Source organism: Acomys minous, assembly GCF_964271855.1.
Source record: "Acomys minous genome assembly, chromosome: 12".
In the NCBI taxonomy this organism is placed as follows: Eukaryota; Metazoa; Chordata; class Mammalia; order Rodentia; family Muridae; genus Acomys; species Acomys minous.
The window spans coordinates 108,378,161-108,394,612 of record NC_140493.1 but is presented as its reverse complement, the minus strand read 5'-3'; the positions used below and the strand labels follow the sequence as shown (position 1 = coordinate 108,394,612).

Here is a 16,452-nt window from a genome sequence, read left to right as displayed (position 1 = left end):
CTGTGCACACCTGCACCTTCCCCCCTCACCTCCTCTGTGCACACCTGCACTTTCCCCCCTCACCTCCTCTGTGCACACCTGCACCTTCCCCCCTCGCCTCCTCTGTGCGCACCCGCACCTTCCCCCCTCACCTCCTCTGTGTGCACCTGCACCTTCCCCCCTCACCTCCTCTGTGCGCACCTGCACCTTCCCCCCTCACCTCCTCTGTGTGCACCTGCACCTTCCCCCCTCACCTCCTCTGTGCACACCCGCACCTTCCCCCCTCACCTCCTCTGTGCGCACCCGCACCTTCCCCCCTCACCTCCTCTGTGCGCACCTGCACCTTCCCCCCTCGCCTCCTCTGTGCGCACCTGCACCTTCCCCCCTCACCTCCTCTGTACACACCTGCACCTTCCCCCCTCACCTCCTCTGTGCACACCTGCACCTTCCCCCCTCACCTCCTCTGTGCCCATGTGCAGTGTCATCATCCCCGCATCTCCCGTGTGCACACATGTGTACCACAACAAGTGTGTGCTCAGGTTTCCACCCACACTGTATCTCTTCTACAGGGGCACGGCCCAGTGGTTTGGGGTCAGCGGCGACTGGGAGGGCAAGCGACAAAACTGGCAGCGGCGCAGCCTACACCACTGCAGCGTGCACTATGGCCGGCTCAAGGCCTCGTGCCAGAGAGAACTAGAGCTGCCCAGCCAGGAGGTGCCGTCCTTCCAGGGCACTGAGTCTCCGAAACCCTGCAAGATGCCCAAGGTGGGCTCCCTGGAGGTGGGATACTAAGCAGCCCTCGGGGCCTGGGCAGCTTTGCTTTACCCACCGTCTCTTGCAGATTGTGGATCCGCTGGCACGAGGTCGGGCCTTCCGCCACCCAGATGAGGTGGACCGGCCTCATGCTCCCCACCCACCTCTGACTCCAGGGGTCCTGTCCCTCACATCCTTCACCAGCGTCCGCTCTGGCTACTCCCACCTGCCCCGCCGCAAAAGGATATCTGTTGCCCATATGAGCTTTCAGGCGGCTGCTGCCCTCCTCAAGGTGAGGCCCTGCATTGAAGGAGGTATTGTCACCAGCCATCTATTTTAGGGAGCCACTTTCTACATTTATGAAGGCAGTAACAAGACTAAAGGGATCAGACCGGCAAGGGACTAGAGTGCTGGGCCAAGAGGCTGCAGGGAGGGGACATGGCCCCAGGCCTGAGTATGATGGGATGCCATGTGCATACCTTGAGTATTGGAGCGCCACCTGCTGGTAGCAGGCTAGAGATCGTGAGGGAAGAGCTGGAAAGAGGCTGTGTGGGGCCAGCTGGGAGCAGAACCTTCAGCCTGTGCACTCACCAGTGGCTCTGTGCCTTTGCCAGCCTGCACTCTGTGCCCCTTCGGTCCTGGGGTCGTGGGTCCTCCTTGATACTTTTGTCCTGTGCTCAGGGGCGCTCGGTGCTTGATGCCACTGGGCAGCGGTGCCGGAATGTCAAGCGCAGCTTCGCCTACCCCAGCTTCCTAGAGGAGGATGCTGTCGATGGAGCAGACACCTTTGACTCCTCCTTTTTTAGTAAGGCAAGCATGGGGCGTGGACTCTCTGGGCAGGGGATGGGGAGGCCTGGGTGCTGGGATCCCCAAAAGGTCCTCTGTGAGCCACTGAGCTATGCTCTCACAGGGAGATGTGGGGTTCGGGGGGTGGGTGAACCCACTGGGAAAGTCACTTCAGGGATGATAAGCACGTGGCTTTCCTTCCATCCTGAAGAGAACACACAGCGTTGTCTGGCCCTTGATTGGAGTGCTAGGGTGTCTGGGTACTTGGGACAGTGACCCCTGACCCTGCCTTTGGGGCCCTCTACTCAGGAAGAAATGAGTTCCATGCCTGATGACGTGTTCGAGTCTCCCCCGCTCTCCGCCAGCTACTTCCGAGGTGCCCCTCGCTCTGCCTCCCCAGTCTCTCCAGATGGAGTGCAGATCCCTCTGTGAGTACAGGGTGGGGACTCCCCAGTGCCCAGCGGTCCTCTGCCAGGCCGGTTCCTGGCAAGGTCTTCAGGCTGAGAGCTTTTGTCACCACCAGAAAAGAATACAGCAGCCGAGCCCCAGTTGCCGGGACCCAGCGCGGCAAGCGCATTGCCTCCAAAGTAAAGCACTTTGCGTTTGACCGGAAGAAACGGCACTACGGCCTGGGCGTGGTGGGCAACTGGCTGAACCGCAGCTACCGACGCAGCATCAGCAGCACCGTACAGCGGCAGCTGGAGAGCTTTGATAGTCACCGGTGAGCCCCCAGGAGCTAGCCTGAGCAGAGCTTCCAAACCTCTCAGGGTCTTTACCCCAAGCATGGCCCGTCTCCTTCCATAAGCGTTTCCAGAGCGCCCCCTGCAGGTCAGGCACGCAACGACAAGCTCCGGGCATGTCTGTGCTTAGGGAGTAACGTAACCTGCAGGGCCCCAGGCTGCTGCTGTCTTACTCTCAACATGGCTCCCAGACAGCAGTCGGCCAACAAATGTTGAAGAAACACAACCATACGTAGGCTCTAGGACACAGCCCTTACAGGAGGGCATTATGCATGGGGCTGGGGCTAGCAAGATGGCTTAATGACACTGGTGACCTAAGTTTAATCCTTGGAACCCATATAAAGGTGGAAGGAAAAAACCAACTCCACAAAGTTGTCCTCTGCCCCCCCCCATAGTGAATCATGCATATACACACTGATAATGGCATTTAAACATTTACTTTGAAGCCCAGCATGGTGGCACATGCTTTTAATTCCAGTATTCAGGAGGCAGAAGCAGATAAAGCTCTGTGAGTTCAAAACCAGCCTGGTCTTAATAGTGAGTTCTAGCTAATGCTCCATAGAGAGACCTTGTCTCAAGACGAATTTGAAACAGAACAAGAGGAGCTGGGGCCTGGAGCGAGGGATTCTGGGGGAAGCGGGGCACAGAGACGTTAAGGGAAACAGAGTGTGAGATCGTCATGGCGTGAGTGACAGTGTGACTCCAAGTTGTACTAACTGAGAAATGGCAGGTGTGGCGCGTGAGCGGCTCGCGTGGAAGGTTGTTGTTAGGGTGAGTTGGGGGCATGGTCGAGCAAGGTGGGCAGAGCCTCCCAGGTGATTCAAAGTGTGCACAAAGGCCCTGGGGCTTCAGGGAGCACGTGTTGTTTCAGGAAGTGCAAGCAGAGGAGAAGGGAATTTGAGGTGAGCATATCAAGGCTTGCCAGCTAGCAGCAGGGGTGTTCTTGATCTTCACAGACAGACAGACAGACTCGGGGGTGCATTTTCAAAGCTTCTGTGGGGAAGGCTGAGCTGGGGGCGATCAAAGAGCTTAGGGAAGACTGCTGTGGCCAGGTGAAGGGCTGGCCGGGTGTGAGCTCTTGCCAGGCTGACCGGAGGCCTCTGCCTACAGGCCCTACTTTACCTACTGGCTGACCTTTGTCCACATCATCATTACCTTGCTGGTGATCTGCACCTACGGCATTGCACCTGTGGGCTTTGCCCAGCACGTCACCACCCAGCTGGTGAGTGGGGCTCCCGGGGGTTGGGGGAGCAGCCCTCACCCGAGAGCCTTCAGCACAGTCGGCACCAACTACTGTCTGCACAACAGCCTGGTTCAAGCTGGAGGCGCCGAGGCTCGCATAGACTGAGTCTTTCCTAGAGGCTGCCCAATTCTGGAGCTGCCACCCAGGCCCTCTCTCCTCTCACCCCCCCAGGGCTCTGGCTCCTCCAGTGCCTCAACCTACCTCCTTCCCAGGTGCTGAAGAACAGGGGCGTGTACGAGAGCGTGAAATACACCCAGCAGGAGAACTTCTGGATTGGCCCCAGCTCCGTAAGGCTCGGGATGCCTGGGAGCCCTGTTGCCTGGGAGCCCTGCATCCTGTCGCTCCCCACGGGCGGATGGGCGGTTGGGGGGAGGCTCTACCGTAGATGCAGGGTGCCCCTGGCCCCTCTGAGTCTAGAGTGCTGGCTCACCAGCCCCTTCCCCGACTCCAGATTGACCTGATCCACCTGGGAGCAAAGTTCTCACCCTGCATCCGGAAAGACCGGCAAATCGAGCAGCTGGTGCGGAGGGAGCGCGACATCGAGCGCAGCTCCGGCTGCTGCGTGCAGAATGACCGCTCGGGCTGCATCCAGACCCAGAAGAAGGACTGCTCGGTGAGTCCAGCCCCCGGGCCCTGCCAGCACCTCCGCAGCTCTGGCACATGGCTCCTTCCCTCCCCAGCCTGACAGGCAAGCCCACAGCCCGTGTCTGGAAAGTTGGACAGGTGCTTCCCAGCAAGTGCCTGAGCCCTGGGGAAACCAGATGGTCCTTGCCCTGGAGGGCTCCCCGCCCACGCCGCCCTCTGAATGGTGTTGCCCTGGCAGGACCTGACCTCCCCTCCACCCTCTAGGAGACTCTGGCCACTTTCGTGAAATGGCAAAATGAAACTTGGCCCTCGGATAAATCCGACCTGAGCCAGAAGCAGCCATCGGCGGTTGTGTGCCACCAGGACCCCAGGTACAGCCGAGAGCCGCCCGTGGGTCCAGAGTGGCGCCCAGCTGTTGGCACTGCATTCTAGGACGCTGGCGGGTGGGTGTGGCAGGCTGGGGTGTCCCGGCTCTGCATTTTGCCCAGTCTAACCATTGCTTCCAGGACCTGTGAGGAGCCCGCCTCCAGTGGAGCCCACATCTGGCCTGATGACATTACCAAGTGGCCGGTGAGTGTGGGACTCATGCAGAAGGCTGTGGCATGAGGGTAGGGACGGTTAGCTTCCTGTCACTGAGGCCCATTGCTCTGGGTGCCCTCTCGTAGATCTGCACGGAGCAGGCCCAGAGCAACCACACCGGTTTATTGCACATAGACTGTAAGATCAAAGGCCGCCCCTGTTGCATCGGCACCAAGGGCAGGTGAGCCAACATCCCCAAGCCCCTCTGGACCTCTGTAACGGTCTTCTGTTCCCTGATCTCAGGTGAGGGGGAAGGCAGGATGAAGGGGGCAGTGACATAGAAAGGGAGCTTGTTCCATCCTGCCTGCCATGGTCTGGTGCTGGCCTCTAGCCTAAGACAGCGGGTGCCCTTTCGGGGGCTGATGGCCCTGTCTGCTTCCTGTCCACAGCTGTGAGATCACCACTCGGGAGTATTGTGAGTTCATGCATGGCTATTTCCACGAGGAGGCAACGCTCTGCTCCCAGGTAGGTGAAAGCTGTCTGGGTAGTGGAAACTGCAAGGACCCAAAGGATCACCAGCTCCTTCCCATTTGGAAGCCTCGGACTTGGCCCGCCTCCCAGGGCAGCACTAACCACCCCGTGCCCCTCACCCAGGTGCACTGTTTGGACAAGGTGTGCGGGCTACTGCCTTTCCTGAACCCCGAGATCCCCGACCAGTTCTACCGGATCTGGCTATCTCTATTCCTGCACGCTGGGTAAGAGCTGCCTTGCTGCCCCGTGCCCAGACTCCTGTGTCTTCCCACGCAGATGCTGGAGAAAGGGCTTCTGCACCGAGCACAGCTGGCTCGGCCTGCAGGTGTGCCCTGCTGACGGCCATGGGCACACGGGGAAGGGTGATGATGCTCATGTCTCTACCCCCCAGCATAGTGCACTGCCTTGTGTCTGTAGTCTTCCAAATGACCATCCTGAGGGACCTAGAGAAGCTGGCTGGCTGGCACCGCATCTCCATCATCTTCATCCTTAGTGGCATCACAGGCAACCTGGCCAGCGCCATCTTCCTCCCCTATCGGGCAGAGGTAGGGACTTGGGAGGCGACGGCATAGAGGGCGGGCTGAGCCCTTCCTTTGAGGCCTAAGGCACTGTGGCACGTGGGGAGGACCAACCCTGCTGCTTCTTGCTCTAGTCCCACCCCAGGATGCATAGCAACAGCAACGGCACAGAGCCCCTGTTGAGTCAAGTTTACCTACAGATGAGCAGCTAAGCCGGGACTTACTGATTGGTCCCTTAAATCTTTTTGTTTGTTTCTTTGTTTGTTTGGTTTTTTGTTTTTTGTTTTTTGTTTTTTCGAGACAGGGTTTCTCTGTGTAGCCTTGGCTGTCCTAGACTCACTTTGTAGACCAGGCTGGCCTCGAACTCACAATGATCCGCCTGCCTCTGCCTCCCCAAGTAAGGTCCCTTAATTCTTGGCAGGAGGGGACAGGGATACTCTAGAGTTAGCGCAGCTCCCTGTTCCTTGATCAGTGAAACCCTCCATACAGCTGCTCTCTGAGAGCAGAGGTCTTTCGATCCATTGCCCTTGAGTCTGTTGTTCCCTCTGGTCTGTGCGCTTTCCGCTGCCTGCGCTCTCCTAGGAGTGGGTTGGCTTATGCTAAGCACCAGGGGTACCAAACCCAGGTTAGCTGCAAGGATGGACAGAGCAAGCCCGGCAGCTCGTGCCCCATCCTGAGTGGGAGATGTCCCCCACTGCTGGTACCTGGTACCCAGGGTCAACGTGCCACATCTCTCCTCCCCGACCCCAGGTGGGCCCAGCCGGGTCGCAGTTCGGCCTCCTCGCCTGCCTCTTCGTGGAGCTTTTCCAGAGCTGGCAGCTGCTGGAGCGACCATGGAAGGCCTTCTTCAACCTCTCTGCCATTGTGCTTTTCCTCTTCATCTGTGGCCTCCTGCCCTGGATAGACAACATCGCGCACATCTTCGGCTTCCTCAGTGGTATGCTGCTGGCCTTCGCCTTCCTCCCTTACATCACCTTTGGCACCAGTGACAAGTACCGCAAGCGGGCGCTCATCCTGGTGTCACTTGTGGTCTTTGCTGGGCTCTTTGCCTCCCTGGTGCTGTGGCTGTACATCTACCCCATCAACTGGCCCTGGATCGAGTACCTCACCTGCTTTCCCTTCACCAGCCATTTCTGTGAGAAGTATGAGCTAGACCAGGTGCTACACTAAGCAGACATTGTGTCTGCCCCGGGCCGTGTGTCTGTAGAGACTCGCAGGCAGATGGGGCCCTGAGCCCAGCGGCTCACTCCACAGACGAGGCTCACTCCGTATGAGACAGGTGGTGAGGGCAGGTTCCCCAGGGAGGTGAGCCCTCCCCTTCTCAGGCCTGAATGCACTTACTTCTCTGAGGCCTGGGTCCCAGGTCCTGCCTGCCTCTCTTGCCCTATAGGGATGGTAACTTTTCTTCTCAGGGCTCAGGGCTTTGCCCTCTGCAGGTGCCATCTTCCCGTTGTCACTGTGATGTGACCTCGCCAGACACACAGCTGCTCCCTCAGTTGTCCCCAGGGTTGAGGTGCCCACCATGCTGCTATGACCCCTCTTCCTGTTCCTCCTCCCCCTTCCTGTCCTACGAGTCCTTCCTGCATTTGTCCGTGGACTCGTGAGCCTGCTCCTAAGGCCCCTGGACATAGCATTGTGGGAAAGGCTCCGGCCATTGTCTGGGGCAATGGCAAGCAAGGAGAGACGGCTGTACAGGAATGCTAAGGGTTTTTGTCAAGCGGAGAAGCCAGATCTCTTAAACCCTCCAGCTCAGCCCTAGCTCCAGCGTGTGTGTCTGCTGAGGCCAGGATGTCCCTTCCACCCCTGCCTCACTCCCCCATGGCCCTGGGCAGAGCCGCCTTGAGGGCTTAGATCCCAGGGGTGCTTGAGGCTCAGTCAGGCCTGGTGTTTTGTTTCCTTTTCCAATTTATGTTATGGTTCTAATTTTTTTTTTTTAAAGTAACGCTAACTTTGTATGGATGATGTCTCACGTTTATTAAATGGCATTCTCTATCAAAATACTTTTAGCCTCAGACCTCGAGGAGAATGAGAGCTAGAACTTGGGGCTAGAGAGATGGATCACTTCCTGTCCCTGTGGAGGACCTGGGTTCAGTCCCTAACACCCAAGTCAGGTGGCCAACGACCATATCGCCAGGGGATCCAAAGCTCTCCTCTGCCCTCCGTGAGCACCCTCTCACACAGACACACGCGCATACACAGAAATAAAAACGAGTATTTAAAGAACACTCAAGCCAGATGGGGCCTTTAATCCCAGCACTCGGGAGGCAGAAGCAGGTGGATCTCTGAGTTCGAGGCCAGCCTGGTCTACAGATCAAACTCCAAGACAGCCAGAACTATACAGAGAAACCCTGTCTTAAAAAAAACACAAAACACCACGCGGGGACTGGAGAGATTAAAAGCCTGCTCTTTCAGAGGACCTGGGTTCAGTTCCTAGCACTCATGTGACGGCTCACAGCCACCTGTACTTACAGTTCCAGCAGACCGAGCTCCATCTGGCCTCCACAGGCGCTGCACGTATGACTGGTACACAAATATGGCCTCAAAATGAAGAGACCTGCTGCCTGCCTCTGCCTCCCAAGTGCTGGGACTGTAGGTGTGCGCCACCCCCATGAGGCTGAGGCAGACTAGAAAACTTGGGATTTCTCCGGTGTTTAGTTGAACCAAACACCAGACAGAGATGACAACAAAGCCCCCATGGCCCCCGAGAGGACCATGTGACACGTAGAGCCCTAAGACCTCTGCCGGGATGCTCTGCCTTCATTCCAGGGAGTCAGAGGCTGACCGCTGCAGGGATGGCCTGCTTCTTCGGCAGGTAGTCCTGCATGGGGGGGGGGGGATGTCTGCTGCCATCCACTCAAGACCTGGCACACACCCATGAGCTGCAGCCACTGGCGCATAGCTGCTTTATTAGTGGGCAGAGGTGTCAGTACTGGGGCTGGTGAGGGGACCAGGATAGAAGGGAGACCTGGGGAGGCAGGTGGGCAGGCACATTGGTGCTCAAGGGCAGCGGGGTGTGGCCCTGCAGCACTCCTCTACTCCAAGGTTGCCACCATGCACAGTTCCCCGCCTCCTGCCTGCCCCTGGTTCCCAGAGCTAGGAGCCAAGAATGGGCGTCAGCCTGGCAAGAGCGAGGGTCCCCAAGGGTCAGGGCAGTGCCCTGGGACACAGAAATGTAGGAGGCACAGGAGGAAGTGTGGAGACAAACCTCCCGTCCTCCCATTTCCCCGTCCTAGTCTTGGCTTTGTGCACAGTTCAGAATCTAAGAGGTCCTCTGGGGACAGACAGCAGCCAGGGCTAGAGTGAAGCCACCTCCTGTCGTCTTTATTGCCCCTTAACCTCTCTACTCCAGTTGGGAACTGCTGTCTCACTTCATGCCAGCCAACTGTACTTGGATGCGCTCAAGGCCGAGAAGGGTGTGACATGGGAGTTGGACAGAAGCCCCCAGCCTGCCACTGCCACCTCTCCACGGCCAAGTGGGCAGCTTGGGTCAGCAGCCACTGTTCCTCCGCAGGAAGGCGTGGCTCCGTAAGGAACACTGTAGCTCGGTGAAGGTGAGGGAGCCCACGGTGACGGCGCATGGGCCCACAGCCTGGAAGCCAAGTTTCTCATAGAAGGGCACCAGTGCGTCCTCGCACATGAGCACAGCCCGACGCACGGCCGGTTGACCGCCCAGGTGGTGAAGGTATCGCCAAAGCAGGACAGGGCCTTTGCCCTGCTGCCGGAAGGTGCGGTGCACTGCCAAGACGTGCAGGTGGGCTGTGTGGCCTCCAGGCCTGTGCTGTGTCAGCGACTCCTTGGGGGACAGATACCCAGGTTACTTCTGCTGATAGCTGCTCCCCAAAACCCAACCCAGACCAGAAGGAAAGGAGGGGTCCTGAGTACCAGGAGTGGCTGCCAGCCAGGGCTCCCTTCTCACCCAGATGGGACCCCGCTGCGGGCCACATCTACAGTCCTACTGACAAAGCCTCAGAGCTCTTTAGAGACTCTGAAGCAGTGATTCTCAACCTGTGGGTTGCCGCCCTTGGCGTGTAGGACGACTGATTCACGGAAGTTGCAGTGAAAGCGATTTTTAAGGTTGAGGGGGGTCATGATAACAAGGCTGCATTGAGAGTCTCAGCGTTCGGAAGGTTGAGAACTGCTGCTCTAAAAGGTTGGGCAGAAGGCTCTTGGGAGGGGTCCCTGCTTCTGAGGGAGACTTCCACCTCTGAGGAGCTCAGCCCACCCTCACCTGGGTAAGTCTCTCCTTGTCCCAAAGTGAGCCGATGATGAAGGCCACAAGGCGGCCCTCCTCGAACCAGCCCAACGACAGCTCTGGACACAGGGTTAGGAAGTGCCGGATCTCATCCAAGTACAGGGGACAGGTACCCGAGACAGAGATAAAGGCTGCGGAGAGGGCAAGGGTGAATGACCGTTTGCTATCTCACCTGCCCATTGTATACAGAAGTGGTCACTCAGATGATGCCCACCCCCATCTAGGAAAACGTGTGACTCTGGGCTGTTGCTTCCTACTCTAGAGCACCCCCTCCTCTGTGGGGTGTGTGTGTGTGTGTGTGAGATATCTCAAATTTAACTTCTAAGGGGCTGGAGAGATGGTTCAGTGGTTAAGAGCACTGTTTGCTCTTCCAGAGGTCCTGAGTTCAATTCCCAGCAACCACATGGTGGATCACAACCATCTGGAATGGAATTTGATTACCTCTTCTGGTGTGCGTGAAAGCAGAGCATTCATATGCGTAAAATAAATAAATAAATCTTTTAAAAACCTTTAACTCCCAAAGGCAGGAGTCTCGGGAAGATGGCGGCCTCCCAAGTGCCACTCACCTTCTCGCTCGATCTCAAACACACTGATGGCATCCTCCGGGTTGAGGCAGCGGAACTCACTGGCAGGGAGTGTGTGGCGCCGCTGGCAGCCTAGGAACTCTGGGGTTCCATGTGACAGGTGCAGGGCCTCAGGTTTCAGGGAGTGGACGCTCAACATGGGCATCTGGCCGCTGAACCCTCCCTGGGGTTCCCCAACTTCAGAAGTGGTCCCTTCGCACCTGTCACAGAAGAGGGGGGAGTCTGGCCTTCATGTCCAAGAAGTGCAAGTCAGGTGCCTCTTTTTGAGGGGGTGGGGGCCAGGGTGGGGAGCCAGTCCCCAGGTGCCTGGACCTCAAGGCAAATTCCAGGAACTTGCAGTGTTAGCGTCACCGCCCTGCTTTCCCTCAAGAGCTAGAGGTCCCTTAGAGCTCCAGACTTAGTGCTGCCCTCCAGGTGTCTGAGCCTTGGTAGACTGGATAGTGCAGCACTGTTGCCATGGGGACGTGAACCTCCAGCCTCATCTACTGAGTCTGTGGAGTGGGCAGGCACCCAGGCCCCCCTCCCCCACATCAGTCACATAGCTACCACCAGTCAGGTACCTATCGCTAGTCACCCATAGGGAGACGTTTTGTCTTCTGAGTGATAGTCTGGCCAGGAGGTCGTTTTAGTTTTGTTGTTGGTGTTGTTGAAGGAAACGTGTCTGTGTGTCTGTGTGTGGGCAGAGGCCAGAAGTGTTGGATCTCCTGGAACTGGAGCCTGTGAGCTGCCTAGTGTGGGTACTGGGAACTGAACTCAGGTCCTAAGGGAGAGTAAGACACGATGTTAATCTCTGAACCGTCAGTCCTCCCCCGGGCCCTAGCCCAGGAGGAAAAGCTCTTTAATTAATGTGAGCCTGAGCCCCACATTTTCCCAGATGAGGTCAGACTAGGTCGTGCTCAGGAGATGGGGGATAAGACAGTTAAAGAGGCTAAGACAGGAGAGTCTGGGGTGGGGGGAGCTCAGGAGGACACTCAGGAGAGCATGCCTGTCCGACAGCTTGGGTTCATAGTACGTGCCCACGTGATGCCCTTTCTTATGACACCCCACAAACCAGTGGTTCTTAGAGGGCTCCTTCCATCCGCCTGCCTTCAAAAGAGCTGGAGAGTTCAGGTGAGAGGGCTCAGCAGGTAAAGGAACTTGCCACCAAGCCTGAGACCCTGCGTGTGACCTCAGGGACCCACATGACAGAAGGAGAACTGACCCCAAAGTTGTCCTCTGACTTCCACATGCACTCACCCACACACGCACATAAATTCTTAAAGTAGAATGAAAATGTTTTTAAAGCCAGACGGTGGTGGCGCACGCCTTTAATCCCAGCACTTGGGAGGCAGAAGGAGGCGGATCGCGGATCACTGTGAGTTCAAGGCCAGCCTAGTCTACAAAGCAAGTCCAGGACAGTCAAAACTACACAGAGAAACACTGTCTGGAAAAACAAAAACAAACAAGCAAAAGAAAAAAAGAAAATGTTTTTAAATGGGCGGTGGAGCTAACTCAAGCGTGTGGACCTAAACACAGTCCTGAAAACATGAAAAACCCAGGTGCAGGGCCCATAGTCCAGCATCTGTGAGCCTACTGCAGGAGAGACAAGGATGGGCAAATCCCTGGGGCTCGCCGGCTCCCTCAGCCAGCCCAGCCTACTTGGTGAGCATCAGACCAGTGACAGACCTTCTTCCAAAAGATGAAGTAGACAGTTCCTGCAGTTCCTGAGGAATGACACCGAAAGCTAACCTCTGGCCTACACACACACGACAGCACCCACTTACCAGAACTGTAAGAAGGAGTCCAGGTGTCCCCACCACAGATGATCCTGGGGGCTGTCACCGGGTGCAGGGTCCAGGAGAACCTGAGACTCCGTCTGCCAGGCCGCTGTAGTATAGATCCTCCTGGCAGCATGTGACAGGAGCAGAGATTTCTAATCCCCCCTGGCCCTGCCTCCCGTGTTACCCCAGGCAGTATAATGCCAGCAGGGCTTGGCAGTCAGGTCCTGGCCCCGTCCTGCTGAGGGCAGGCGTCAGCAGTGACACTGAAAATACCACAGAGGACTCAGAGAGAATTACAAGTAGCCGTCTCAGGCCCTAAGCTACAGGAGTCTAACTGTAATCCCTGCTGTGTCCCCAGCTGGCAGGGGGACCAGCCACCCATGCTCTGATGCCCAGGGAAAAGACTTTAGAAATCCTAGCAAGCTACAGCTGAACAGTGCTAATTCTTTACAAACGTCTATGTGTATGTTATGTTTAACATTTTCTTAATCTCCAAAGATCTCTACCACCATCTCAGCTCCTACCATCCCACCTCTGGGACCTTCAGCACCAGCAATCTCTGTCCCTCGCACAACTTTGTTTCTCCGTTTCCTTCCTTAGCTCTTCTCTGGCCAGCACCTGCCCTGTCCTCTTACCATACGCTGCCCTGCTCCACCAGGGCAGTGTAGCTCTTTGTACCTAGCCCACTTAAGGAACTGAGCCAGGAGGTGCATTCCTGGAAGCCACCAGCAGAGGGCATACCTGCAAGTACCAGTGATCCTCCCAGAGGGACCACAGTTCCAACCTCTGCCCTTGGGGGGAAACCAGGGCCAGTACAGGCACACCACCACCCACACATTTTGCTATCTTTCTGTTGTCTGATGCTCTGGGGGCTCCCATTTGTTGCCTCAACTGCCTGCACCCTGTAGGAGACTGTCAACAGACTCCTCCTATGTGATCAGAAAGCCCTCCTTAGGCTTAGCCCGGTGGGGAAACACAGGACCTCAGCTAAAACACCCACACTGCCATCACGCAGGGTTCCCCAAGACCACTGTGTCTTTCCTTAGTTGCTTGCTCCATTGCGCCCCCTGGTGTCCAGTCGCAACCATCTGTTGCTGCCCACGGTTCCACAGTGAGTCCTCATCCCTTTTCACTGACCACCCTCGTGGACAGGTGCTTTCTGGAAAGCACCTCTAAACACGGTGACTCTCTGAGAATAGGAAAGGGCAAAATATTAGACATTGTTAAACCGGGGAATTCCACCATGCACCAGGCAAGAGAGAGAAGGGGAGGGGAAGGGAGGGGATGGCTAGGGTCTCTGCTGGCCCATGGGAAGAAAACACACCACTGAGCTGGGGACATGGCTGAGCTGGTAGGATGCTTACCTAGCCCAGCACTGTATATATACTAGGTGCTGTAGCACAGGCTCGTGATCCCAGCACAGGAGTTCAAGGCCACCCTCAGCTACATAGTGAATTTAAGGGTGTAAGGGCAGTCTTAGTTATACCAGATGCTGTCAGATGTCAGAGATGGGGGTAGGGGAGAGAAAGACAGACAGACAGAGATTCTGAGATTCCTCAGGTTGATGGGTACAATAATCAAAGATCAGAACGCCCTGAAATGACACATCGAGCCCTCACTATCAACAGGGCCCAGCCATATGGAATGAGATGACCTTGAGAGCCTTCAGAATACCCAGTTGACTCCCAACTCCGGAGGCTCCTCCTCCCTAGAGACCACGATTACATTGGCCTGACCTTAGCTTTTGTATAGGACTGCCTTCTTTTTTTTTTTTTTAGTTTGGGTTTCAAAAATATATGTGTATGAGTGTACTGCCTGCATGTATGTAAGTGCCACACATGTATGATGCCCGGTACCCTCAGAGGCCAGGAGAAAGGGTCATATCCCTTGGGATTAGAGTTGCAGTCAGTTGTGAACCTCACTGAGAGTGCTGGGAACTGAACCCAGGCCCTCTGTGCTTTTTTTTTTTTTTTTTTTTTTTTTTTTTTGGTTTTTCGAGACAGGGTTTCTCTGTGTATTCTTGGCTGTCCTGGACTTGCTTTGTAGACCAGGCTGGCCTTGAACTCACAGAGATCTGCCTGCCTCTGCCTCTCAGCTGCTGGGATTAAAGGCATGCACCACCACCACTCAAGGCTCTAGCTTGCTTTCTTACACAACCCAGGACCACTGGTCCAGGGGTGGCCCCACCCACAGAGAACCAGACCATCCCACAGCAATCAGCACTCAGAAAATGCCTGAAGACATGCTCACTTGCAGCCTGGTGGAGGCAGTTCCTCAACTGAGCTTTCCTCTTTCCAGATGTGCCTAGGTTTGTATCGCATTGACAAAAACCAGCCAGTGCAGGAGGCCCTTGCTCCTTGGGGGCATGTTTGCTGTATACCATTACTGTTCATCCAAAAGCTCACCTGGGTTCCCTGTCTTGACAGGGGAGTGAGGGAGCCGGGGAGGACTCCATGCCACATCATGATCAGAGGAGATGGCACACTAAGCTGCAGAAGGCTCTGAAGGCCTTGGTCTCCGAACACCTGTAAAGTGCCCTAGGCCCTGTGCTTCCTGTAACCCATGTATTCTCCACATTCCAGCCCGTGCTCCTCACTCCTGGCTTCAGGTTGGAATCACCTGAGATTTGGGTGGTGGGAGTGCTGAGGAGATGGCTCAGCTTGTCAGAGAACTGGCTGCTCTTCCAGAGGAACTGGGTTCTAGTCCCACATCCACCTATAACTCCAGTTCAGGGGGATCCCTCACCCACTTTTTTCCCTCCGTGGCCAAACAGACCACACATGCAGACAAAACACCCAAATGCACAAAATAAAAACAAATAATTCTTTACAATTCTAGCCAGTTGTTAGTGGCGCATGCCTTTTATCCCAGCACGTGGGAGGCAGAGGCTGATGGATCTCTGTGAGTTTGAGGCCAGCCTGGTCTACAGAGTGAGTGTCAGGACAGCCAGGGCAACACAGAGAAACCCTGTCTGGAAATTTAAAAAATCCAACACCTGGGTTACCACCCTCTAGAGACTCTGATCTTCGCATTCTAGAACAGGATGTTAGATGCCGAGGAAGTCCCCTGCCACCAACAGCTCACTCTGAGCTGACATCCACTGTTGTCCTGCTTTCTTCACAGCCTCTGGGCCTGTTTATCTTCCTTGTGGGGAGTCATTGTCTCAGCCCCCACTGGCCAGAGCGGAGCAGGAGGAAATAAGGAGCCCACCTCCCAGAATCCCTAGAGAAAAGCAGAATGTCAGGGATGGGACGGTTTCACAAGGCTCTGTACCCTGCTTTCCTAGTCACGGCCTGTTTCTGTCTGCTCTGTCTGCATGTGGCTGATTAAGGCAGAGGCTTCGCCACCGCCCAGACTCAGGGGATGGAGGGAAGGCTCAGGTGAGGTCTTTGTTCTCGATGCCTCCTCGCTCCTCCTGCTTTAACCAGTGATCAGGCGACATGGATGTCATTAGTGTGGCCCCTCAGGAGCCCACAAACGGAGAGCTCGGTCTTTCGCTGTGGCAGTGTTGGGAGGAGGGGGTGTGGACCCTTGAAGGGGTGTGTCCTTGTAAAAAGCAATTGAGCCCACTGCTTTCAAAAAGCGTTAGTGTGATTCCCATGGGACCCTGGTTGTTTCTATCAAGAGGGTTGTTATAAAGAATGCGTCTGCTAATCTCCTTCTGGCCTGCTAGCTTGACATACGATATCTTTTCACACACATGCTCCCGCCATAATGGGATGTCATATGTCACAAGGCCTTTCCTGAAACTGAGTACACAGGGCTCTGAGATCCTAGGCTTTCATTCCCCCAAAGCTGTATTGCCTTGTAAAGTACCCAGATTGAGGCATTTCATTAATAGTAGCGGAAAATGGACTTACACACCTCCCAGCATGGCCAGCCCACTCCTCCAGTGGCTAAATCCAGTGGACCCTACCCAGTTCTTATGGTGAGAAGCACTATAGGGTAGGACTATAAAGTGACTCCTCTAACAAGGATGCCTTTGAGAGTGTCTGGGGACTGGCAGCTTAGCTGAGGCTCTCTGTTTCCAGGGCACTCCAGGCAGCAGGACCTTGGGCAATGCTGACCACGTCTCTCTCTTGCAACTCCATTGTCTCTGGGTACCTCCTCACTGCCTGTCTGTAATTCCAGCCTTCCTTCCATCCCTCCTTCCTTCCTTCCTTCCTCTGCCCTTCCCCTCCCCCACACCCCCCCACTCCCCC

At 56.0% G+C, this 16,452-nt stretch overlaps 2 protein-coding genes across 3 annotated transcripts in view; one reads left to right on the top strand and one right to left on the bottom strand.

Annotated features, from left to right (window-relative positions):
* The window catches only part of RHBDF2 (rhomboid 5 homolog 2), a 28,305-nt gene extending 20,651 nt beyond the window's left edge, over positions 1-7,654 (top strand). For both annotated transcript variants that reach the window (XM_084749578.1, XM_084749579.1), the window contains 15 exons: positions 549-744; positions 821-1,024; positions 1,414-1,542; positions 1,828-1,946; positions 2,042-2,239; positions 3,369-3,480; positions 3,714-3,788; positions 3,953-4,114; positions 4,351-4,457; positions 4,593-4,656; positions 4,752-4,846; positions 5,055-5,130; positions 5,260-5,360; positions 5,528-5,681; positions 6,405-7,654. In XM_084749578.1, the coding sequence (XP_084605704.1) occupies positions 549-744; positions 821-1,024; positions 1,414-1,542; positions 1,828-1,946; positions 2,042-2,239; positions 3,369-3,480; positions 3,714-3,788; positions 3,953-4,114; positions 4,351-4,457; positions 4,593-4,656; positions 4,752-4,846; positions 5,055-5,130; positions 5,260-5,360; positions 5,528-5,681; positions 6,405-6,824 (2,212 nt within the window). In that variant the 3' untranslated portion in view covers positions 6,825-7,654. The remainder of the gene's footprint in view (positions 1-548; positions 745-820; positions 1,025-1,413; positions 1,543-1,827; positions 1,947-2,041; positions 2,240-3,368; positions 3,481-3,713; positions 3,789-3,952; positions 4,115-4,350; positions 4,458-4,592; positions 4,657-4,751; positions 4,847-5,054; positions 5,131-5,259; positions 5,361-5,527; positions 5,682-6,404) is intronic.
* A 214-nt stretch (positions 7,655-7,868) lies between these two features.
* AANAT (aralkylamine N-acetyltransferase) lies at positions 7,869-16,336 on the bottom strand. Its single transcript, XM_084749580.1, has 5 exons — positions 13,421-16,336; positions 12,254-13,232; positions 10,473-10,690; positions 9,883-10,037; positions 7,869-9,447 (listed from the first exon to the last, which is right to left on the bottom strand). The coding sequence occupies exons 3-5, from the start codon at positions 10,633-10,635 to the stop codon at positions 9,142-9,144; spliced, it is 624 nt and encodes a 207-aa protein (XP_084605706.1). The 5' UTR covers positions 10,636-10,690; positions 12,254-13,232; positions 13,421-16,336; the 3' UTR covers positions 7,869-9,141.
* Positions 16,337-16,452: the final 116 nt, after the last annotated feature.

What these genes read in the sequence shown, in the direction of transcription:
- AANAT (XM_084749580.1), bottom strand. Translation starts at nt 10,635, where the DNA reads ATGCCCATGTTGAGCGTCCACTCCCTGAAACCTGAGGCCCTGCACCTG. An exon ending in GTTTGAGATCGAGCGAGAAG is followed by an intron (nt 10,038 to 10,472) that starts GTGAGTGGCACT and finishes CCCTCTCCGCAG; the next exon opens with CCTTTATCTCTGTCTCGGGT. An exon ending in ACAAGGAGAGACTTACCCAG is followed by an intron (nt 9,448 to 9,882) that starts GTGAGGGTGGGC and finishes CTGTCCCCCAAG; the next exon opens with GAGTCGCTGACACAGCACAG.